Here is a 24,805-nt window from a genome sequence, read left to right on the forward strand (position 1 = left end):
TAAAGCATGCTGAAGGCGGTGTTGTAAGATTTGTCATACTAATATTAACAGCACCAATCTCAAACAACACCATGTGCTCAAAACCTAAATGCACCTAAATGCAACTGTCATACAGCTGAAAGGGCCCCTCTCCTTGTACCTGGCCCTCCCCCTGGAGCTCATGAGATACTGGTCCAACACCCCCCCCCCCCCCCCCCCAACCCCACTGGCTTTCCATAAACCAAATACAAGTGTAAGAGAGCCAGAAATGGCCCCTCTGCTGGAGCTCATGAATGTGATGTAATGAGTGGAATGTGACGTGATGAGTACTTGAGTGCAGAAAGAATTCAAGCATAACACTATCAAGGCCGAGACATAAAATCTTCAGGCAAGGCCACACACAGTACAGTGTTTGTTTTATCTCCTCAACGTTTGATTCGCTGGGCATCCATCTTCTTGTCTACTTTAACCAATTTGCCCCTGTTGGCGGCGTCATTGACCAGATTCTTCCAGAGTTCTGAGCGATTCTGAAAACATCAGACAACAGGATTTAGATGATGATGTAAATCTTTATCTCAACAGAAGTCATTGCCAATTATATATTATAAACATTATGATGATGACAATGTCCTCAGTATAGGAAGATAATGATTGTGCCTCCAATATGGTAAGGTTGTGACAATGTCTTGAGATTACGACAGTTCATGTCCTGAGATTGCTACATTGCCTCATATCGGGTAAGACTGTACTGTCTTCCATACAGTCAGAAGAATAATTCATTCAGAGGACAAACTCACTGCAATATTATGCATCCGTCCACAGATATAGAGGGCTCTCTGAGCCCTTGTAAGAGCCACCAAACACTTGCGGGACTGTGCCAGTTCACTGAAAAAAAGGATTAGAATTCATTAAAACTCTACAATAATGAAGACAAACGGTAGAGCCTGGCTTGTTTGTTTTCCCAAGACCTGTTACTTCTGAGATGAAGACACTGATACCAGATGAGACTTCCTTTTGTACTCAAGAAGACGACACTTTCCCACTGCCATTGCAATACAATACCAGATGAGACTTCCTTTTGTACTCAAGAAGACGACACTTTCCCACTGCCATTGCAATACAATACCAGATGAGACTTCCTTTTGTACTCAAGAAGACGACCCTTTCCCACTGCCATTGCAATACAATACCAGATGAGACTTCCTTTTGTACTCAAGAAGACGACACTTTCCCACTGCCATTGCAATACAATACCAGATGAGACTTCCTTTTGTACTCAAGAAGACGACACTTTCCCACTGCCATTGCAATACAATACCAGATGAGACTTCCTTTTGTACTCAAGAAGACGACACTTTCCCACTGCCATTGCAATACAATACCAGATGAGACTTCCTTTTGTACTCAAGAAGACGACACTTTCCCACTGCCATTGCAATACAAATGACACAATCTTGTTGGGACAATTATTATTAAACGACTGCCTTTTCTTACCCAATGGGATCCATATTGTTGCCAATACAGAAACAAGGGATGATCACAACGGGATACTCCTTGCCTTGTAGCGAGTGGTAGCGCAAGACATCCACGTTCCTTAGGTTGGTGCTGAGATAGAAAAAGACACACTTAGTCTGTGTTAGAAACCAAGTTGGTCGGCTAATAAAAGTGGCTTTAAGGCAGCAATGAGGCCTTTAATTTGTTTGTCATTGGGGCATAATTAATTAATGTCATATTAGCTTACAGTTGGAATCTTGCTCTGATGGCCTTCTTCAGGTCATCGGTCGGTGGTAAGATGACGATCTTGATGTCGCCGTTCTGCTCCTTGATGGTTTCACACAGCTTAAGGAGGAACATCATCTCCAGGGAATCTGGTGAATCACTGCCGAGAGAAACAACAGTATCATGATCAGGTTAAGGCTATAGTCCTACATCCTGAATCGGCACAATCTCACCCCTCCAAAAAAATATTTGGAAAACAATGTTTTTGGGGCTGATGATTAAGTTACGAATCCAGCACTGCTAGTTGTTACCTACCCTTGGTTCTCGAGGACCTTTTTCTCAATGATGTCAAACACCAAATATGGCAAAATCCCGCTCGCCTTGTCACTTCGGTCTGTTCTCCTGAAAAGATACCGACATTTTGGAATGATGAAAATCTGAGATAAAACATGCCGGGAGATTATAATCTAGGACAGCAAATAAACCACATGGCCGGCTTGACAAGATTATACACCATATTACACACCGGTGAAATTCTGCTAATGGTTCAATGATTTGAACAAAGCAAGCTGGGTTCCAATCATTTACCAGTCTGACAGTTCCATGCATGTTCATTACTTACGTAGAATAGGGTGGACACTTGTCCTGCTTATAGAAATGCCTATACGGGAACATCATCACCTCAGGTCCTGCTCGATGCAGCATCCTCAGTTCCAGCACTGGTCGATGCAGCGTCTCACACTTAAAATGCCAATACTCAATGAGCCGCTTGAACAGGGAGCATCCTAACTTCAGTTGATAGGACTTCTGAAGAAAAAATGGATATCTAATGGATGAGATTGAGCCGATGAATTGGCTACCGACGAAAGAGCAAGGCAGTTCAGTTCTGTACAAGTAATTTGCTTGGCAATTACAACTGACCCAACCCTGTAGACCTTTCTGTCAATGTAAAAGCTGACCCACACTCAAAAAGATTCCTGTGACATTTGGCTGAGAGTAGTTTTACTGGCACATGTTGATGATGAAGTAATGATGTATCCAAAGGTTGGAGTCAAAGTGATAACGAATGTGAACACGTCTTACCTCCGCTGCAACACTGGCCTGCAACTGCTCTGTATCACCGAGCAGGATTAGTTTACTTGTCCCAAACTGGAGCGGTATCAATGTGTCGAGTTCTGTGCATGATGTGGCCTGGAAAGACAGAATACTTTCTGTTAACAGACAATCACTCTGCCACACAACTAAAGTGACAATTCAAAACAGACGAGCGGGCTGTAGTGATGATGTTGTGGGATGAGCTTGCTGAAGTCCCCACTTTATCTTCAAAGTATATTACAAATTTCAAATGTCAAAGTCACACCAGGGAAGGTCATTTACCTCATCAATGATAGCACATGTGAAGTTGAGCTGCCTCGTGTTGGCCTGTTGGCCCTTCAGACTCGTCTTGAAGTGATCCATGAGAACGTTAGCATCAGGTGAGTTCAACACGCAGCAGATTACTTCGGTTGCATGAAGCAGGTCCTGTCTGATCTCAGCCTCTTTGAAACGATGTTGAATCATTGCCTGCAACACAGATGAGGACAAAATGAACCAAAACCTGCCTAAATGTTAGATATTACAGCACGTACACATGCAGGCAAGAATGTTCTAACACACAAAGGTTGAAAGTTATGAATTGTTTGTTTGTTGGATCAGGGAGTTGTAATCAGATTAAAAATCCCTAATTGGACAGAACTTCTACAAAACGAATCAAGCAAACATTGGTAACAGGACTAACTAACAGTGGAGTCAAGGTTGGGTTAGTAAGGAGAAAAAGCTGGTTATCTAAAATGCAGCAAAAATAAATAGGACTAACGTCGTTGCTGGCATGCCCCACAAGTTGCTGGAAGAAAAGAAAACCATAAGGTGCATTAAAACCAGGGGAGGGGAGGTCAGGGGAAGGGAGAGACACTCAAAATGGACATAGAGGATTTGTGTATAATTATTCACATGTATCAAAACATTCCTGTTAAAACTGCTGGAAATATGGTCAAGCAAAAAGACAATAACACAATAACACCAGATCGGGGAATTCGGTATGAGATTTTGACATCAACACAAGTTTACACAACATAAGCAACTGATATGTGAACATATCTCAAAGTCCTCACTTGGCTCAGTATTGAAATACGACACCATGATATTTAGTTTAGATACACAACATAGTACTGATACATTTCAAACATCACCAAACATCACCAAGAACAAAACAAACTCAGCTTACATCATAAATCTTCTGTTGGTTGTCTTTCCTTGTTCTTTCCCGGTTGACCACCCCTTCCAAGCACTTTGCCTGTTGAAACAAATGAAAATGTCTCACACAAACAAAACATTACCTTGAGACCTGAATATGACCAAGGTCACTTGATATAAGAGGAACCATGCAGGTCCCTCATGGCATTTGTAACTCCTGAACCTACAAGTTGGGGAGTGGTCCACAGCCTCGGAGCTGATATTACTAGGGTTGGCTACCAGCTATTCCTAACTAGAGCACCCTCATAGCTTTTACTACTCACCTCGTTCATGCTTTGAGCCCTTCCATCTAATCGCAGCGACTGCATCCTTGCTGTGTTTCTGTTGATACTATCTTTCAGGTTCAGCAAGTCTTTTTTCAGATCGCTCACATGTGCATTCCGCTCAATCTTTGCCACTGGAAGTATAAACAATGGGTGATATGAATAAAGGCTAGCAAATGCTTTTACTTCAATTTTGTACAGAAAGGCCAAGTGTAAATGTACATGGAGTTTTAGATAAAAGCATTTACTACTCTTTATTCATATCACCCAATAACTGCAACCTTCAACAATTACCCATTTCATGTATTCCTCTCCTTTGGGCTCAATTAGTAGTAACCATATGATGTCACATTTGGCAGATCTTCTAACAGTAACAGTACCAATTACATTTCATTATATACAGTAGTACCTGTCCTAGAGTGACAGAGATGAATACAACTTGTGTGTATATCACAGCTCAGCAACTTATGTACATAACACATGCAATCTGAGTGCAGACGTCACCTGGTGGTGGACTGCGCATCAGATACATGCCGAGTCGAAAAACAACGAAAAACAAAAGAGAGAGAAAATCTACTCACAGTTGTTAGCCTGCATTTTAACCAGGTTGTCAAGACAAAATGGAAGCACATCTGGGTGGACATTCCTCGAGCCTATTCGTAGGAGGTTAATCTCTGCAATGTGACAAGAGAATATGTACAGTATAACTTGATACCCTCGACATCTACAGTGTAGAGTGATTTCATTAGGAAACAAGGACATATCATTGTAACTCTTCGGCTGTCAACTTACTGAGCTCTTGCTTCCTCTTCAGCACCTTCCTCACCATGTTATCAAGCGCACATTCATTTGGGGCACACAAGAGCACCTTAGGTTTGCCCCCAATCCAATCTTTCTCCAACTGTAAAACAAGAACTAAAGATCAGGTAGCAAAGGCGCAGCATGACTGCAAACATAAACCAAAGTGGATCCTGCTCATGAAAGCTTTCAATGGGTTTTTCTATCATGCTGTCATGTCGACAGGGTCTGACTCACTGTACACAACATAAGTGATGAGGCACACTATCGAAGACCTGCAGCTCACACACAACACACTTGAGCTTGACTAATGAAGGAAAATGTCGTTATGAGGTCAGGTTTGAACCCACAGTCCTCAGATTCTGTGAGGGACACCTAAACCATACTGGCAACGTTCATGACAATACTGACCTTCATGATTTGCCTGATGATTTCTGGCACCATGTGAGACTTGCCAGAGCCTGCCGGACCTTTGATCAGGATGATCCTAGCGACAGCGTATGGCTGGAGTGCAGCCTTGGCAGCGATACAGATGGCATCAGCTTGGTCTTTATGGTAGCCAGCACTCTGGAAAGACAAGTCATAAACTTCCTAATGAACTCTTCACAACAGTTTTAAATGGACTACATGTACGGTACATGTTACTGATGTCAACTTGTTTCTTACGTTACAGAGACAATAACACACACATCTTTCTCTTCTTTACATAAAATTGCTCATCCAGTTGCACAAAATAAAAGAAATCAAACCATGCTAAAATAATTACATAAAAAGGAAAGGAATGAAAAATGAAACAGAAAGGTGAAGATCATGCAAACTCAGGACTCACCTGTAAACTTTCAACAGTTTTCTGAAAGTGGGTCAAAGTCAAGCAGGGTGAAATGCAAGCGATTCACAGACAGCACAGAACATAACACAACCTGAACCACAAATCATTTGGAACCTGGTAGTACCAGTGCCTTCTGGTGCCGAGATCAATGAGTCGGCCTATTTAGGTAACAAAGTAAGAGTGCATGCTAACATCTGAATATCGTGTACAGCTACATTCTCCTGGCTGGTATCTGCTGCGGCCTTGAGGCAAACACTAGCAAGAAAGGAAAGTCCCCATGGAACCAAGCAAGCAATGAAGTCCACCAATAAATAAGCAAGTTAGTACCATCAAAGTGAGTGAGAGAAATAGTGCAACCTGCAGCCAGGAGAGATATGAACAAATAATAATGATCTTTCATCGTCCACCACTTACCATGACTTTTTTATCAAGGACGGCAGTGGATTCGTTGAAGACGTTTGGTCGGTTTGGTTTGAGGATGTGCTGGCGTAGAGTCATGTTCTTGCTGAGGAAGAACATGGCAGAGAACTGGCGTATGGCCATACTGAGGGAGGAGACAGCCTGCAAGGTGAGACAAGGACATGTAAACACTCAGCAGAAAAATCAAACCATTTCCTGCACATTATTTCATAGAACCAAGTTGACCTGGCCACAGTACAATGCTTTAATGATCTAGTTGAACAGATCATTTGAATACTTTTTTTAAAGAGGGCTTCCCCTCTGAAGAGAAATGAACCCTGCCAATGGTGTCGCTTACACGAACTGGTATGATGGTGCCAGGAGCGTAGACGATCTTCCTGAACTTTAACGTCAGTTTGTAGATGGCGAGATCATAGTTTTGAATGAGGTCTCGGCGCTCATGTCCGTCTGAAATGAGAGGAAATAGATTAATTCTGAGTCAAAGGGAACAATGAGCTCCAAAAAGGTTTTGCGACTTAGAATTCACATTGAATTATGATGGTGTTGTTTACTCTATCAAAGTCAGAGAACGTCTAGCCTCCCACGAGCCAATCATCAGGAGGCCTGCATCAAATGATTACTGAGCTACTCACTCCAACAGAATTCCAATGAGCGGTCGTCAAAGTCTGTCGGGTTAACAGGAACCACTGTACATTTCTTGACATATGCCAGCACAGGACAATGAACACCAGTTTCAGCGAGCTGCACCACTGCCATGACCAAGTCGTCTTCTTGGAATATCCGTCTTTCTCCTTTCATGATTTTAGCTGTAAAGATTCCAAAGTATGTGCAGGCTTACAGGCTCCACAATATTCAATAGGTAGGGGATTCACAGACCATAAACCTTAAACTGCTTGTTCTGTAAAGCTAAGCTCGCTACATGAACCATACACAGGCGAGGAAACGTCATGAAAGGGCATCATAAAATGGCCATGTATCTTTAAGCTTAACTAGACATCATGTGAAGAGGTGACTATAGTTTACCTTTACAGATGAGATCCATGGAGCACATGTGGCCATTGCCTTGCTATCTTTAAGCTTAACTAGACATCATGTGAAGAAGTGACTATAGTTTACCTTTACAGATGAGATCCATGGAGCACATGTGGCCATTGCCTTGCGGCGGCTTCAGACCAGTGATGACAACATCATGTTTAAACTGTGGGCTGGCATGCTTAATATGATCATTGAACATCTGAAAAAGATAGAAACTTGTTTCATTTGTTGCAATCTCTTCAATGGAGGTAGGCCCAAACAAAATCATTCAGGTCCAAACAAAGTCATTCAGGTCCAAAGAAGTCTGTTTTAGGCTTAATTTAAACCAGCTACATGTATGTCCCAACCACAAATCGACAACCTTAACAGAATGCCAGCCCTCCAGCCACATAAGACATCATATTTGAAATCTTATTCATGACTTTTTGTCACTCATTTCCTCATCATCTCGAAACCCCACAGTATTCCTACCTTCTGCCAGGTTTCCAGCATTATGTACGGAGTGAAAACCTTATAATAGTCGACCATGGTATCAAACGTCCGTTGGTTCGGATGTATTCGGCTTGTGTCAATGATTGGGGGTGGAACAGTCATTTTTTCTGAAATCAGAGAGATACAAAGAATGCTTCATTACTGGCAGTTGACAAAAGCCCAGAAAACATATAAAATGTCCCATGTTTTGATGCATGAACACTTTTTAAAGTTAGAAATCATGCCATTGGCTCTCTGAGCAGCCAGGGCTTGACTGGCGTAAGATTGTGTTCACATCCACACAGCAACAGCCAATTGGAGATTCCTTTCAATGACATTTTGCACCTACCTTGTTCTTTCAGCCAGCTGTAGTTCCAGTTAAGTATGTACAAAACAAAATCATCTAGCAAGGCTGGCAATGATATGTTCTGGTCTTTCCGTGGTATCGGGAGAGATTGGAATCGGCTATCAGCCTGTTCAAGTGGCTCTTCGATCTCCTGCGAGACAGGTAGCACAGCTTCGAATTGGTTAGAGCGGATTGGACGGGGCTCGGGTGATTTCACCCTGGGATCCCAGCGTAAACGTCCCTTTGGTTTACGCACACCAGGCTGCAAAAACAATCAGTGAGACACAGCCTCAGCAAGGAATAGACGCATGTTATGGCACATGTGGCAGTCTTTGACAAGGAGTATTTGATAACCGCCGAGTAAGGAGAGGGGCTCATTGCGCTGGCACACTTCACATTAGACTGGCCTATTGGCAGAAAAACACTGCCAACTGTTACAGCCTAGAAAGATTTTGTCATGAGCAAAAGCACATATCTGTAGATGGAAGAAGAGAAACTTTGCTTGATCTTTCACTGCGCAGTCAGACTTATCCATGACCGACAGCTACCAAGAATCTTACAAAATACAGAATTCAGCTTACCTCCTTAAGAATGCCAACAACTTGATCACCATTTTTTTTATAAAAAGTTGATTCCAGCACCACAATCCTGATATCATCAACAGGCTCTTGCACGATGTGCCTGATATCACCAGTCGGCTCCTCTGGAAGTCCGGGGGCAGGACCATCATCCATCGGGCTCTCACCTCTTTCCTGAATCGGTTTGAAGGTACGCTCAGTGATCCCACCACTCTTAATCATAGTATTCCCTCCACAGACAGATTCATGTAATGCACTTACGTCAGAAGGTACTGTTCTATGTTGTCTTTGGTTATTTTTCACAGAATCAGATTTATGTGCAGATGTTTTATCACCGTCCTTTGCCTTTCGACCTCGAACAGCTGCTACCTGACTTTCAGCAGACCACTTTGAATGACCTCCTTCTTTTCTGACAGATGTTGATTTCTCAGCAGATTCATGTCTGCCTGCTGGCTGTTTCCTATCTTTCTTTGGAGCAGGTTTACGCGATGGAGGCTTCTTAGTTTGTAGCATCGCGTCTGTCAATATGGCCTGTCTTGATGAGAAGCCTCGTTGGACTGGTTTTTTCTTCCGAGCTCGTTTCTCACTAGGTGGTGCCACTTGACCAGCATGACCATCCGTATCTTTTGAGTGGCCAGGATCAACAGATGGTGCGTCTGCTCCACTGTCGCCTGATGAATGCCGGAGGCGGGGAATACGAAAAGATCCCAAAGGACGGTTTGATGATACAGCCAGAGCACCTTCCCAACCTGAAAGCAATTTGGTTTGTAATAGATCTGTTAAAACTAACCTAATAACTTATTTACCAAATGATCACCCTACTAGCCTTTATTTCAACATGTTGTTGGACAGATGTTGAAGAGATCTTGTGGGCAATTGATTGTGTGACGAACCAATCAGGTGTAGGCTTGAGCAAGAAGAAGACCACTAACCTGCAGGTGCCAGTGGTGTTTTCCCCTTTGTCACTCTCCGCTTCTCCTTCAACTCCCTGGAGAGCTGTCTACGATCCACCTCCGCCTGCTTGCAGCCTTGTATCTGCTTCATCGTTTGTTCGATCAACGAACTGCGTCTCTTTTTAAGAGGTCCTTTTGAAACAGAGGTCAGCCAACCTCTGTCTTCATCGGACTTTGCTTCATCAGGGGATGGTATCGGTCCTGGTTTGGCAGGTCGTCTCTTTGGCAAGTTGGGTCTGTAGAAGCTATACACGTCAACAGCTGCCTCACCATCACATGAATCATACCTACAGGAATAGAAAGTCAGAGTTAATAGAGCGGACACATACCCCCATCCTGCCAGAACACCCTTGCAGAGATGCCAGGATGGGATGATGGGCCAACGGAAACGTGCATTTACAGCAAAGCTCCCTCCCTCAAGGCCGGCCATGCAACACACTAGGTACCCGGTATCTCAAGATTCTATGGCAAGACATCAGCAAGACTGGACGTCACTACATTGGCACCTCCTTTGCTTTAAGAAGAGGGTTAAAGTCAGCCCTAGCGCCAGGTGTCCAACAACTTGCCTTAGTATACAGTTCAGTACACAACGATGACTGCCATATAGGCCCATAGCTAAAGGCTGCCAGTCTGGCAGATTCAGTTCACGTCTGGTGTTAAGATAACAACAGAGAAACCCACCTGGCCTTGGTCTCTTTCTCTCTTCTTCCCTCCCGACTCGCCTCCTTCACTATCTGCACCTTCCCTGCTCGCCGTTCTCTCTGCCTGGTCTCCTTCTCCCTCCTCTCTTCCTGTCTCTTGTACCTCCACTCCAGTCTCTTGTCTTGCTGCGGCACTGTCAGCTGTGTTGATTTCGGATTGAAATTACTCATCACTTTTTCTTTCACTGCCTTAAGCTTTTTATTAGATGCAGATTGACAAGGCTGGACAGGATCAGCAGACTGCACCGTTTCCATAGCAACTTCATCATGATCTGACATACGATCCAGATGACCTTGACCATCAAGGTCAACACCCTCCATGACCAGCGACTGATCAGATTCAGCAGATGATTCCCGCAAGTCAATACACATACTGGCTTTAAACGACAAATGATGCTCTGACCTCACAGTTCCACGATATCCTTCTAAAAACTCGGATGTTGAAGATTTCACAGATTTTCCAGAATGCAGTTTCGATTCATTACAGTCAGATTTACAAGATGTATCTTTTTGTTTCAATTTTGCACCACTGACAGTTTCACATTCAGCAACTTTAGTCAAACTTGCAGCCGTCTGCGTTCGTTGTTTACTACCGGACTTACCACCTGTTGAGCTGCCAGATGAATGACGCAGCTTTTTAGACAAGTTCTCAATTCCACATCTAGAGGAGTCTTTATACTTTGTTGATTTTGTCTTAGCAACAATGTTGGTAGTTTTACTAGAAGTTGCATCACTGGACAAATGTCTTTCCTTTCCTTTAGCACCCTCCTTTTCATCACCGCCCTTTTCTAAATCCTTCACACCTGTAGGTTTACTACGTTTATCTGAATCTTTGGAATGCCTAGATTCATAACGTTCAGCTGACACTTTAATTGGTGTTTGTTTACCACCCTCTTTTGTCACGGCTTTCTTGGATTTATACTCAGAGGACATCACTTTTGATAACGACAATTTAAGTTGTTCTTTAGCAGTTACATCAAATGCAAATTGACGTCTAGCTTGTGTTGTTCCCTCAGAAGTTTTTCCCTTTTTTTCTGACTCAGACAGTTTTGAAACATTTGAAGACAAGTCTGTGTCCCGTTCCACACTTCTAGCTCTGCTCTTTCTAGGTAACCCATTCAATACCTCGTTATCAGATTCACCTGACGTTTCAAGCAACTTCTCCATGTCACATCTAATGTCAAGGTCAACATCCGATGATATCTCACCCATATTAACATTCTTCGGTTCTCTCCTACGTGTATGCACCAAGGATGGCAGGCTATCATCACTAAAATCTTCACGACCTGAGCATGCAACACTGGTAGTTGAATCTCCCGAGTCCCTTTTCCTTTGCCCATCTCTGACTCCTTTCTTTACCTCCACCAACGACATGTCAAGCACTTCATCATTTGACTCTTCAGATTCCACTAACTTAGCAGAACATTTCCTCCTTTTCTTATTCAAACTATCTTCAGATGCACTTGATTGTACTTCCTCCTCGACTGAAGTCTTTTCAGCAACATCAGAGGTTTTGAGCCATTCCTCTTCTTCTGTTTCCTCCTCTGATTCTCGGAAAGACTGATGGGCAGTAAAACCTTGACTCATGAATTCTGTTTCCCGAAAAGAATGGTCAACATTGAATCCCTGGCTCATGAATCCTAATTCATTGTTTGATTCATTTCCCGAAGTCTCCTCGACTGATCCGCCTATGATACTGTCATTTCCATCATCTATTTCTCTTTCGTTGTCTACATCCCCATCTGAATCATCATCAATATCAAAGTTGACCCCACCAATGTCATCACAGCTGTCATTGTCCTCAGAAGACAAAGCCCTCGGCTCCCCAATGCCATGTTCTTCACCGCTGTGACCCCCAATATCTAACACATTCACCCCATCAAACTGAGGGCAGATTGTCTCCAACTGAGCCCACACCTCGGCCAAGGACTGCTTGGAAATCGCCTCTTTCATGACGACCTCTTCTATCGTATCATTACATAGGACATCTGAATCACTGCTATCCACCATCATGGAGTGCTGTGACATTTCTCTCATATAATCGTCATCAGAGTCATAAATAGTGATGACGCCATCCTCCTGTGAGTAGACCCAACCCTCCCCAACATCAGCACTCTCTTCCTTCTTGATAAAAGTCGGTACAAATGCACCATCAAGGCCAGGCTCGGTTTTTATCTTAACCGCACCGACCTCCACATCAGGTGTCTCTGGCTTTATGTCGGTTTCATCCGTCAGATCGATCATTACAGACTCCTTCCGTTCAGTCTTCACAAACACTTGAGGTTCCTTCTTGACTTGGACAACTGTTCCTGACATACTGGCAACTGAATCTTCAATAACTAGTTTAGGCGTTGTGGCCACTGGCTCTTCAACAGGTTTTATTGAATGAGGCACTTGATCTAACACAGGTTCCATCTGTATTGCTGTGTTAGGCAGCTCTTCCTCCAACACCAATGATGGTACACTACCCTCCAACACCAATGACGGTACACTACCCTTGAAATTTGGTAGTTGCAGTCGATCATGCTCAACTCTAGGAGTACTGTGTCTGATACCATCACTTTGGACAATTTTATGTATCAGACTACTGTCCCGCAGATTTTGAATGTTACTAGTCTGGATTTCTCCATCCTTAGCAGGTTCCTTTTCATTTGTATCTAAATCCAAGTCTAAATCAACAGTCCAGTCTAGGAGTTCCTTTGCATTTGGAGCGGTCCGACTCGGGATTTCTCGCAAGAGATACTCCTCATCAAGACTGGATTCATCCTCCTCGGCTGACACATCATCCAGCATACTTTCTACTTCCTTTGTTACAGGGCTATCAATAGTTTCATATGGACTTTCACTGAGCGCATTCAAGCCTTGCCCTGCTCTGTGAACCTTTGACAATGAACTTTCAAATATGCTATCACTCGACACTTTAACACCTTCAATTCTCTTATCACCCACAGCTGTAATCCAAGATAGTTTGGAACTGGTTGAAGGCCCATCCTCCTCATGAGCGGAAGAACCACCGTTTCTCTCTTCAGTCACCCTTTGTAAAATATTTTTCAATTTACCAAAATGTGTATGATCGAACCCAGACCTTTTTACAGCAGAGTCCTTATCTTGAGTCTGGCTTATGTTTCCACCAACAAACTGCTTCGGTCTCTCTTCCACTTCCTCGGACAAACCTGCCCAAAAGCCAGACTTCAACTTAGCTGCCCCACCGCAAGCTGCTGGTAAGATTTCATTATTAGACATCAGACTCTTAGCCTTATTCCGAAGTCCAACCAATGGCACATCTAGATCAGGATCAGTGTCACTGTCCACAGCAGGTGGATGTGTCGAGGCAGTCCCACTGCTCATGGATTTTTGGTCATCAAAGGGAACAACAGTTTCCTTCTCAATTTGAGAAGATTGGGCATTACATGTAGCACCAACATCTGTAACATGAGCGAATAAACTTTCTTTGTATTGTTTCAAATTATGCAGCATCGTACGGACACTTGATATTGTTTGTTTATCCTTATCGAGTAGGGTTTCAGGTGGTTTTGCGGTCATAGTTTTTGGACCGAGAGCTTGTTTATCATAGTCAGGAAAAATGTCACTACCACTACTGCTTTCATTGTTTTCCGGCGGTTGTGTACTAACACTGCTAGAGTTCTTCTCATATCCACTTGGCGGCTGAGTGCTTGCACTACTAACATTTTGTTCATTTTTTGAAGATGACAGACACATGGACAAAGAAGACTCTATCTTTCCCAAGTCCAATTTTTTCCGTGCTTTTGAACCTTCTAATTTACTGCTGGACTCCCCTGGATCACCATCTGGCAAATTCAACTTATAAACTGCTGCTCTTGGTGAGATGGTCCTTTTCAGCTTTGCATAACGTGAACGTGGGCTATCAGTCCCTACATCAGAATCTGCGTCCTCATCACTAGAACTGTCCTGAAAATGGCGTTTCCGTCTCTCCTCAATCCTCCGACGCAATTGCTTTTTCTTCATGCTTCCTGGAGATCGACCGAGAGAACTTGCCGATGTATACGCCTCATCCCCATTGCTCGATACCTTCGGACGTTTACTGCATGATTTTTTAGAAATATCTGAACCAGAGTCAAAGGTTCTGAAGTCCCGAATGCGTTCGTTTTCTTTATTTCTCCTCTCAGCACTACTTGATCCCGATTGAGAACTTGAAAGGCAAGTCTTTTTCCTTGAATTCGAAGTGTTTGTGGCACATCGATCAATGGCTGGTCTAAAACTAGGTGTCTGGAATTCATCGCCTGTATCATTCTTCTGCTGATTGTTGTTTCTCTCTACCAGACTTGAAGCACCCTCAGACTGCTGAGAGCTCGACTTCTTTATAACTTTCTTGGTGTTGCTTGGCTCATCGTCAGATGACAAATCTATCACAACTGGTGTGTGGTCCTGTCTTGTTAATGATGCTGGGGCTCGCTGCTGGATGAGATATCCTCTGCCTGCTGGGACTATACGACCTCCTTCTTGCTTAATTACAAATGTAACAAGTTTGGTTTTGGAACTGGCAGCTGGTGCACGTGGAACTGAAAATGGAGATATAGCTTGAAAGACTTACAGGATCGCACATAGCAGCAGTACCTTCTGCTGACTCTGTGTCATATACAGTAGTCAGTTCTACATGCAGGATGAGACTTAGATGACGCATAAAGCTCCTCCCTGGCAGTCAGTAAAAGTATACCAGGGACCTGACAATACCAAACTAAGGGACATATTTTTCAACTTCCAAGGCAAAGCTATAATATAATAACTTCAGAGAGGGTGGCCTACTAGTTTACACACCATGATTGACTCCTGTACACTGGACCTCACAGTCTGAGCCCGACGAGTCGAGATTGATAACACAAGGTTCCTTTTTTGACATCTTGCTAGCAGTGCTGTGCCATCAAATCTATCTCATGGTCAACCCTGAAATGGAGATATCAAGATAAAACACTAAGTTGAAAGCCGAGCGTCAACAAAGACATTATTACTACAGACACCCTGCGAAAACAAACTCTGGCCATTTTGAAACGACGCTTTTCACAGACAACGTTTGTAAAAGTGAAAATACAAAAAGCAAAAATATACAAGCTTATTCAAGCAATTTACTTCTCCCAATGTTCATGACATTTGGAATGCTTTTGTGGTGATGATTTGATTAAAAACATGACTTTTATGTCGAGGTAAACATACGCTGCCTGTGAAAAGGTATTTTCAAAATGACCGTAATTTATTTTCGCCTCTGGGCTGTCTATACTACTTAGGCCTACCCTGGCCTAGTCCTTCATCAGACATCACATCGTGTACAAGGTTAGATTTCAACACAGCCCTACAAAGATGTCAAAACGTCAAGCATGCTACTTATGGCTGGGCTCCTTATACGAGTCCGAGGTCTCGACGTCAATAAATATAGATTAGGCTATGACATGTATGATGCATTGTTTTTTTGGGTTTTTTTGTATCACCCTGATCTTCAATCATTAAGTTCGTGTTAACTTTTCATGCCGAAATTTGGCCAAAATGCCTGGACAATTATTTTTATTGATGGGATAAGCACATTCTACGTCTTCTAAAGAACTGCACTAACCACCTTTTTTAGATTTAAAGTCATTCAGATGGTCCAAAAAATGATTTCATGATGACAGTATCACTTTCATTGTGACTTTCAGTTCATTCTTGCATGTCCTTTCGTCTTTTACCGACAGAAGGCGCTGCGCACACCTCTCTCCTGATTCTTTACATTTCCACATGCAGCGGATCAAACACCAGTTTTATTTGGTATCCGGTCGTTTGGAGCGAAACGACTGGGGGCGAAAAGGTCAGGGAGCGTAACAACCATGTTTACCGTGGTGACAAAATGGCTCCTTTTCGCAAGAAAATTCTCTTGAAAATGAGATAACAACCCCATCGTGCCTGTTTAGGCCCTCCAACTTCGGTGACAAGATGTAAATGTAAGAAGATTTTCACTATTGTTCCCCCAGCATGGGCACAATCACTTTTTTATGACCGAAAAGGACTGTGATCATGATTTTTTTGGTCTTGGAATAGGCGTAGGCCTGTGTATAGTGTATTACTTACTATAGGCCTACTCTATAGTTAAGTATTAGGCTAGGCCTATGCCCTAGGCTAGCCTAGATCTTCCTAATATGCAAAGAAAATGTACAAAATCAATAGCCTACGCTTTATTTGTCAATGACACTCCGGGATGACCCTGATTGCTGATTGATTGAAGATATAGGCGTAAGAGTTTCTTATTTCAATTGGTTCCAGGTGAAACACATGAATGGCCAGTGGCAGTGCCCAAACTAACTTTGACAAAAATTGTTCAAGTACTGCATCATCAGATCAGAGTGACATATGCCTATAGGCCTACTCCTCTACTCACACTGACACAGTGAGCAGTAAAACTAAGCCTGGCTCTTCCAGGCCTCTCCATGGTTTGATTTGATACTCTTTGTTGGGCACTATCAGCATCACTCTCTGTGTCCTTGTGAGTAAGATAGGCCTTGATTGTTATTTAGCCTCCATGATTTTTCTAAGTTCACCCGGTGAATCTGCGCCTCCTGACAAAAAAATAGACAAGAACTCTCAGTCTCATGCAGTAAATTTGTTTTGTTTTGGACATCTGTAATTTATAAAAATTGCCTTGCTTATTCAGAATTGTGCATGTTTTCATTGGTCACCACTTAAACATGTCAAAGTTTCCAATAAATAAAGTCACTGAAGTAATAGTCATGCCATTAATAAGCATTTATCTCGGGGCCCCCAACCCAACATGCTGTACTAGCAATTGGAGAAATACAAATTCCGACTATCAACATTTTTTCCCTCTTTATATGACTCATTTTATGTCATTTTCAAACAATTTATTTTTTTAGTTGATTTATTTATTTTACTTTGCTTCAATAGTCACTACTCCCGGATTAATAGTGATTATGTCAACAGCCACATGTGGTTATGGATTAAAGATTTCGTTGTAAAAAATATCAGTATGTCCTCGAGCTTATTCAACACATTGATTGACATACGGTACATAGTGCAACAGAGGGAAGTATGGAATAAACTCTGATCTACTTGCACACATATGCCATTGATTGTATTCGAATTATATTTGCCTGGAGGCAAAGCTTAGATCTCGGCTCATTGTGCTATTACTTTGAGCACAAGCTCAGATTGAACTCTGGGAACATCGGAACTATAACATGCAGGTGATTTTCCAATATTTCTCTTCATTCTGTTGAACGAGGCCTGGGATTATCGTGAATAATAATGTATTATTTGTGTAAAACTCTGATGATAAGATAGGCTCTAGTACCTGCATAAAACGTCCAGTGAAGTGGTCTAGAAATAATGGTATTAGTTTGTCTAGTAACCTAGGTTGTCACCCAGTTCTGTTCTATCATATTGATTTGCAGATCTCTGGGTCCCATTTTCTCAAAGTAAATGTACACACTGCGGATTGGTGTCGAACCAACATCACACCATTCATTGGATGTGTTTTTTCTGATACTTGATTTTGCATATATATTAATGTCAATAGAATGGGGCTTTGGAAGAGTAAACTTACAGTCGAGGCCAATATGGAGTCTGTTCTTCAACTGAGACACAGGTCAGACATTTCTCTCAAACGGCCGAAGAATCCAGTGAGTAGACTGGTGTCTTTGTGTTGTTATGTTGTCATGGAAACAGACCTGGTAGAAGTGATGTCTTATGTATCTTTTATTGTGAACGTGATTGTCGCTATTTTCATATATTGTTTTTGGAAAATATGATCGTGTTCACTGTTGAGCTGAAAAGGCCCACAGCCATCTTCTTCAACTTTGCACTTTACTCCGAAGATTCCTGAGCTAGTTCAATTGACTATCTGTTGTGACTAGTTTTTCACAAAATTTCCAATAACAATGATAATGCCAAATGAATGGGACAGATTCTCTTTTGATGTTATTGATTACTAGTTTACATGACATGCATGATTCAATTGGCATTGATTTACGACATCTGATGTGTACTGTAAAAAGAGTCATGAAATTATTGGCTTTTCCCGGGTAACGAAATGTGTGATAAGGATGGTGTTGTGATCAGTCTTGGTATGACTGATTGGAGGCTGCCAGTGACATGATGATTTTGAAGCTAAACATTTGGATTACTTTTCCAGTGACAGAGTCGAGGAAATTTGCAAAAGAGGTTTGTATCTCAATCCAAGCATTGCACAAGTACGAGGTCACTAATAGAGGCTTGCTGTTTCATTGAAAAGTCACCCAAATCACTTGTTTGTGTTTCTTGTTTCAGACTGCGTGTATGGGAAACGTTCCCTCCTTGCCGCAAGTCATAGAGCCAGAGTTGTTATTTGTGGAGTCGACGAGGAACACCAAGAGAATGAGGGATAGCAAGAATCTCCCCAAAAAGGTCAACATCATCACAAGCGTCACTAACACACCGTCGCAATATGTCGGCAAGATGTGCCCAACAAATCTACTGGAACAGAAAGAGAGGTTCCTTAAATATGGGATTGTTCCGAAATTCAACTATAGAGGAAGTTCTGAGGGTAGGGAAAGCATCACGAAAAAGATTGAGATTAAGTTTGAGTTTTTTCACGAAGCAATGCGAATTCTGGAGATGGTGAAGTCATCATTTGGGACGTCTGAGAGCTATATTTCAGAGACTTTCGGGAAACGAATTGATCATATTGAGGCGTCTACGACAGTTGCTCACTACCTGTCTGACAATAATCTCGATGGATGTCTGAAGATTTACTGGAGTGAGGACCTGACAAGTAGGTGAGTCATTCTTCCCCCTCCCTTCAGTTCATCACTTGGTGCAGGCAAGTCAACATAGATTCTAGTCGTAAGTGATTCAAGGACCAATTTTCTGCTCTTTGAGTACATGAATGTCAGTGGTGCAAAAGAGCCCTGTGCATTGGGTGAGCCTACTGGTATATCCACCTTCTGTTGAGCAAGCTACTTGTACTCCTTAACCAGCTTATCGCTGATGAGACATCTGATCAATGCTCGACAGTGGTTTGTAGATGCTTTCCCTAACTACCTTTGTCTTTATTTCAGTGCACGACTCTCGTGGCGAGGACCATGTCAGCATTACAACAAACCTGAATCACGTGTCTTTACCCTGATGTTTAAGAACTCCAATGAAAACCCTTACCTCAGAGAACATGGCATACGCTGTGTCATGGATCATGAAATCGGCACACATTTTGTATCCTTAATTTCGAGATGTCATTTTCTGACTTTGTTGATTTTGCTGTTTATAGGTTATAATTTAGCTAAGAGAAATCTCATGGAGGTGAATGCACAAACTCTCAAGGCTGGCATTGCTTGTACGGTAGCTTTCATATTTTTACAGAATCTCCCACCACTGTTCACTGCATGTTTACCGATACTCACTATTTTCCATGCATCGTAGTATAATACACATAACAATATACCGGAGCGTGCTTTACCAGTTTGACATGAGGACAGTTGGTAAACAACTTGCTACAAAGTCAACTTTTGAAGATATATTGCCAGATATCATTATGAATGGTCTTAGCTATCCAAAACTACCCAGGGATATATGTGGAAAGTTTTTGTTTTTGTAAAATTGGATGAAAGCAACCAGCATGGACAAACTTGGGTGTCTCTGTAAGCCAAGACCTGATAGATGCGAAAATTTGCAATTTTCTCCTTAACATGTGTCAGTTTCGAGCATGGAATGATGGGCTCCAACCTTGGTTCTCCGACAGGAAGAAGTTTGGTCTTGTCGGCAACGGCTCAAATCAGTCCCGCGTATCGGAGGAGGGATTCGCTGCCATAAATACGGTGCTTCACGCAAAGAACAAATATCTCTATCTGGCAGCACTGGCATACTGTGAGTTATAATCACTATGAGTTTAATGATTTGTAAGTCCCAAAAAAGCCCCCTCAGTTGATATAATCTTTCCAGATCCAAGATGACATGATTTTCGTCCTCTTTCAGACACTGCCTGTATGTCAGTCAACATGACATTCCGACAGTTGTTTGAACATCTCGAAACGTACGTATCTGACCCTGAACATCGATGGAAGCTCGTAATGAGGGTCAAGAGGGGACTTGCAGACTCCAACAATATGGGCGGCTTTGGCTTGGACCAGTGCTACTTTGAAGGTAGGCCATTCAGCAAACTGTCTGCCAGATCATGGGCAACTTCTACCATGCAATACGCGTTGCCTCTGATGATGGCATTATGAAAAATAACAAGAGTATTTAGTGTATGTACTTTAGTATATAACTTCTGATAGCCAAGATAGCTACGTGTATGCAAGTGTTGATATTCTATCCCTTTAGCCAATTCACAGCCAGATGTCCCTCTTTTAGAGAGGAGAGGATGTTTAACTTCATGTTGGTGATTGAATCCTATTCTATTTCTCCACATCAAAATCAGTTCACATCCTGTCCATGTCCATCTTTTGCAGGTGCTGTCAACATACTTAAAAACATTGACAATATAGACTTCCTCATCATGGTCGCAGGAAAAATCTGTTGGGGTGAGGTTCCTCGTGTGAAACGACTTGCTAGGACAGATTGTATCAAAGTGCCTTTGTTCATGAAGAATATGGAAGCCTATGTCCGCCAGTTAAAACATATAGCGAATGTGAATCATTTAGCAGACTACTCCCTCAGTCATAACAACAAGCGGAGACACGGCAACGGCAGACCCAAGACAGTTGTTGATCGAAAGCTTGACAGGTCGTTGCAGTCTCGGCCAACACTTTCTGAAGCTGGTAAGTACAATGAAGTTGCTTGTATACATTAAGTTCTAAAAATGTCGGAGTATAAAATGGAAGGTTCCTGCAATGAGGTTTACTTTAAAGCAGTTGTTTGTATTACTTTAGACTAGTTAGTTTCTGCTTCGAAGTGTTATTTTCAGTGCTTCAAAATTAGTAGCGACTATGCTTTCTTTACAGGCTATGGTTTGGAAATACCAATGTTGGTTAGCTCAGAGTCAGAAAATGATTGTGCTCCCTTGAGCATGTTGAGTCCAAATGCAGCCATGAGCAGAGCCTGGCTGGGCCGGGTCATTTAGCAGTGTCATGGTACTCAGTGTTTTGTTCAAAACACCAATATTTCTGATGTCTTTATTTCAGGTACGCCACAACCACGCCTCACACCATCCATGTCTCAGTCCAGACCACGCATCCAATCAGGGTCTTCTCCAATCCCATTCTCAAGGAAATCATTCGACAGCAATTTCAACCATAACTTCAACAAACTTTCGAAACCGAGCGACCCACCGAACATCTACTGGAGGAAAGGAGGACCGAAGCGACAGAAATCAGTGAGGAAAACAAAGAAACTTCTGAAGCGTCGGCAGTCCAATTCAAACCTGTTGCTCTATGACAAACGGGTACAAGGGTCGAATGATTCAGATTCTGACGACTGTTCTGAACAAACGTCAGAGGAGGGTTATCGTTGACATTTCTATAAACCTGATCTCATTTTACTGCACAACCAAGCTGTGATACTTCTTTATCATTGAGAGTAAAATACAAAACTCTTTTTCTTATATTGAAGGTGCTCAATGCTTATGTTGATGGTGGCATTGATTCGGAGTCCTCAAAGGAGTCTTTCGTGCTTTTGTTTGTTGGAGCGCAAGATATTTTTGTTTTTGTTTGCGCTTGTGTCTGCTTGTATTGCTTATGCTCTCTCAGTAATTGTTGACAAGCCCATGAGTAGAGACCTAAAACTACTAGTTCTAGTAAAAGTTCTTCACTAAATGAATTTTAATCTTGCTCCATGGAACCTGTTGATCAAGACATGTTTGTTCTGTGTGTAAGATATAAATGTGTGTACCGGTATGCAGACTTTACTTGTATTGACGCAGTGTGTAACAATACTTTATTCTAGAAATCTTATTGGAAAGAGAAGCTCTTTTGATATATCACCAGTAGTGTGTTCAGACTTGCATGTAATCACAGTGTCTCATATCATGTAAAGGCACCTGTGTTTTGTGTTGATGGGGAACTTCTTCCAATCATTCATTTGTTCTTGGCATAACAATTAGTGCTAAACATCAGACTAATGTCGATTTGCCAAGAGAAGAATTACATGTATGTAGCAGTTGGTATTAATGGAGGCCAACTAAAATCATGGACTCAAAATACTTTCAAATCTACACTGACATCTGTCATCTGTACTGGTATTTTTAGCTCACATGGGTGAGCTTATGTCGTCACGTCTTGTCCGTCATCCGTCGTCTGTCTACAATAGGGGCACATTTGCTCACTATTGAGTCTAGAATGATGAAACTTGGTGTGAGGATGACTTATGACAACATGACTTGACACAAAAATAATCATCAAGGGATATCATGAAATACTGATTACTGCCTGTATGTTTGATTTCCCTTGTGATCCCCAAGTGTGATTATTATTAGGTTCCATGCTACTCTACCTGTTTCTACTAACTTATCTGTTGTAATTTATAAAACTTTTTTCAAAAACTTTTTGTGTTTAATTCTGTTAATTCATAAGATTGGAAAGTAGCCTACAGCTGTTCCCAGTTCTAGTCCCCAGTTCCCAGTTTAGAAGATCCCTGTCCCTGCATTTCTGAAATCTGTGCAGGGTGTCTTTGCCAGGCTGTGACAATCCCAGGGAGAACGTGTCTGGTGAGATTGTGACTATCTCCAAGTGAAAAACTGACTTTTGCCCCTCCAAAAGAACCAATAGATGATAATGATGATGATGATGAATATTGCCACCAGGTAGTGTCAATTTTCTTTGAAGCAATACGGTACCAGAGACTTTCTTGGGCTATACACATACATGTACCCTCCAGAATGGTACTCACAAGTGGTTCAATATACTACGCTCCGGGCGCAGTGGACAGGCCTCGCCCCGCTCTCATGAGGTTCATGTATTGTATGTACAGATAGGTTGACAAATGAATTGCCTTGGGAGTTTACAATACAATTACAATACAAGAGTCAAAGTCTGAGCTCCTTGATGTGAAATGTTGTCAACACGGTGGAGCAGCCAAGACTGATTTGGCCTGGCTGTGACTTCCTCATCTCTCTCACCGTGTTGACAACTTGGCAGAGCAGCCAAGACTGATTTGGCCTGGCTGTGCTGTGACTGTCTCATCTCTCTCATCATGTTGGCAACACGGTGGAGCAGCCAAGACTGATTTGGCCTGGCTGTGACTGTCTCATCTCTCTCACCATGTAGACAACTTGGCAGAGCAGCCAAGACAGATTCGGCCTGGCTGTGACTGTCTCATCTCTCTCATCATGTTGACAACTTGGCAGAGCAGCCAGGACTAATTTTGCCTGGCTGTGACTGTCTCATCTCTCTCATCATGTTGACAACTTGGCAGAGTAGCCAAGACAGATTCGGCCTGGCTGTGACTGTCTCATCTCTCACCATGCCATGTTGACAACTTGGCAGAGCAGCCAAGACAGATTCGGCCTGGCTGTGACTGTCTCATCTCTCACCATGCCATGTTGACAACTTGGCAGAGCAGCCAAGACAGATTCGGCCTTCTGTGACTGTCTCATCTCTCACCATGCCATGTTGACAACTTGGCAGAGCAGCCAAGACAGATTCGGCCTTCTGTGACTTCCTCATCTCTCTCGCCATGTTGACAACTTGGCAGAGCAGCCAGGACTGATTCGGCCTGGCTGTGACTGTCTCATCTCTCTCACCATGTTGGCAACACGGTGGAGCAGCTAGGACTGATTCGGCCTGGCTGTGACTGTCTCATCTCTCTCACCATACTGTCAACACTGGAGCAGCCAGGGCAGATTTGGCCTGGCTGTCTGATCACCCTACCCCCCGCCCCCCCCCCCCCACTCCTCTTATTTAGGGGGTACATAGGCTTGTTCCCAAGTTTTAAAATCACCCCCTAATGGAAGGAAACAGCATTTTTTTGTACCCCCTATTTGCGGGCTTTTGTGAGGAAATTGACCCCCTATTTGAAGGAAGGATTTGATCTTACCCCCCTTATTGAAGGGAGTCTTGGATCCCTACCCCGAGGATTGTGTTTGATACCTTGGTGATAGCAGGCTGTGTTTCCTCTTCATCATCATCAAGGGCTTCCTGAGCAACATGTCTAAGGTGGGTCTGCACTTCTGGAGCAGCAAAGTTCACATCCCCATCAGGATCTTCATGGAAATGCATAACGTGTTCCTGAACATCATCTCCTTGCTGCTGAGGATCCTCAGAAGACCCAGGGAAGGAAAACATGAGAAAATATACCCCTATTTTCAGTTTTTGAAGGGAAAATAGCAGTAATAACACCCCTATTTTATTGATTTTTCGGGGATTTTTCCCCGAAACAAGAGTGAAAATTAACCCCCTTTTCCCAAAAATCGGGAACGCGCCTGCGGCCCCCTTGACTATGGAAGTGGGGGGGGGGGGGGGGGGCGGGCGGGCCCTACCCACTAGTTTATTGTAT

At 42.7% G+C, this 24,805-nt stretch overlaps 2 protein-coding genes across 5 annotated transcripts; one reads left to right on the top strand and one right to left on the bottom strand.

The window, feature by feature from the left end:
• Positions 1–207: 207 nt before the first annotated feature.
• LOC135487848 (uncharacterized) lies at positions 208–16,061 on the bottom strand. Of its 3 annotated transcripts, XM_064771970.1 has the most exons (25): positions 15,972–16,061; positions 15,182–15,307; positions 10,365–14,925; positions 9,663–9,970; positions 8,734–9,479; positions 8,156–8,414; positions 7,807–7,934; positions 7,417–7,534; positions 6,933–7,106; positions 6,638–6,747; positions 6,295–6,441; positions 5,463–5,618; positions 5,046–5,154; positions 4,835–4,927; positions 4,254–4,387; positions 3,962–4,030; positions 3,554–3,580; positions 3,076–3,261; positions 2,782–2,889; positions 2,321–2,505; positions 2,014–2,100; positions 1,721–1,858; positions 1,474–1,584; positions 777–864; positions 208–506 (listed from the first exon to the last, which is right to left on the bottom strand). In XM_064771970.1, exons 2-25 carry the CDS (start codon positions 15,261–15,263, stop codon positions 405–407), a joined length of 8,226 nt encoding a protein of 2,741 aa, XP_064628040.1. In that variant the 5' UTR covers positions 15,264–15,307; positions 15,972–16,061; the 3' UTR covers positions 208–404. The 3 variants fall into 3 exon arrangements, with proteins under 3 accessions (XP_064628040.1, XP_064628042.1, XP_064628043.1); XM_064771972.1 differs by lacking the exon at positions 3,554–3,580; XM_064771973.1 differs by lacking the exons at positions 208–506; positions 777–864; positions 1,474–1,584; ... (9 more) ...; positions 5,046–5,154; positions 5,463–5,618 and adding an exon at positions 5,777–5,901.
• A 160-nt stretch (positions 16,062–16,221) lies between these two features.
• LOC135488428 (microtubule-associated tyrosine carboxypeptidase-like) lies at positions 16,222–22,853 on the top strand. Of its 2 annotated transcripts, none has more exons than XM_064773037.1 (7): positions 16,222–16,332; positions 18,671–19,158; positions 19,441–19,591; positions 20,074–20,242; positions 20,351–20,518; positions 20,827–21,135; positions 21,499–22,853. In XM_064773037.1, the coding sequence occupies exons 2-7, from the start codon at positions 18,680–18,682 to the stop codon at positions 21,825–21,827; spliced, it is 1,605 nt and encodes a 534-aa protein (XP_064629107.1). In that variant the 5' UTR covers positions 16,222–16,332; positions 18,671–18,679; the 3' UTR covers positions 21,828–22,853. The 2 variants fall into 2 exon arrangements, with proteins under 2 accessions (XP_064629107.1, XP_064629106.1); XM_064773036.1 differs by lacking the exon at positions 16,222–16,332 and adding an exon at positions 17,947–18,024.
• Positions 22,854–24,805: the final 1,952 nt, after the last annotated feature.

Source organism: Lineus longissimus, chromosome 5 (assembly GCF_910592395.1).
Source record: "Lineus longissimus chromosome 5, tnLinLong1.2, whole genome shotgun sequence".
Classification (NCBI taxonomy): domain Eukaryota; kingdom Metazoa; phylum Nemertea; class Pilidiophora; order Heteronemertea; family Lineidae; genus Lineus; species Lineus longissimus.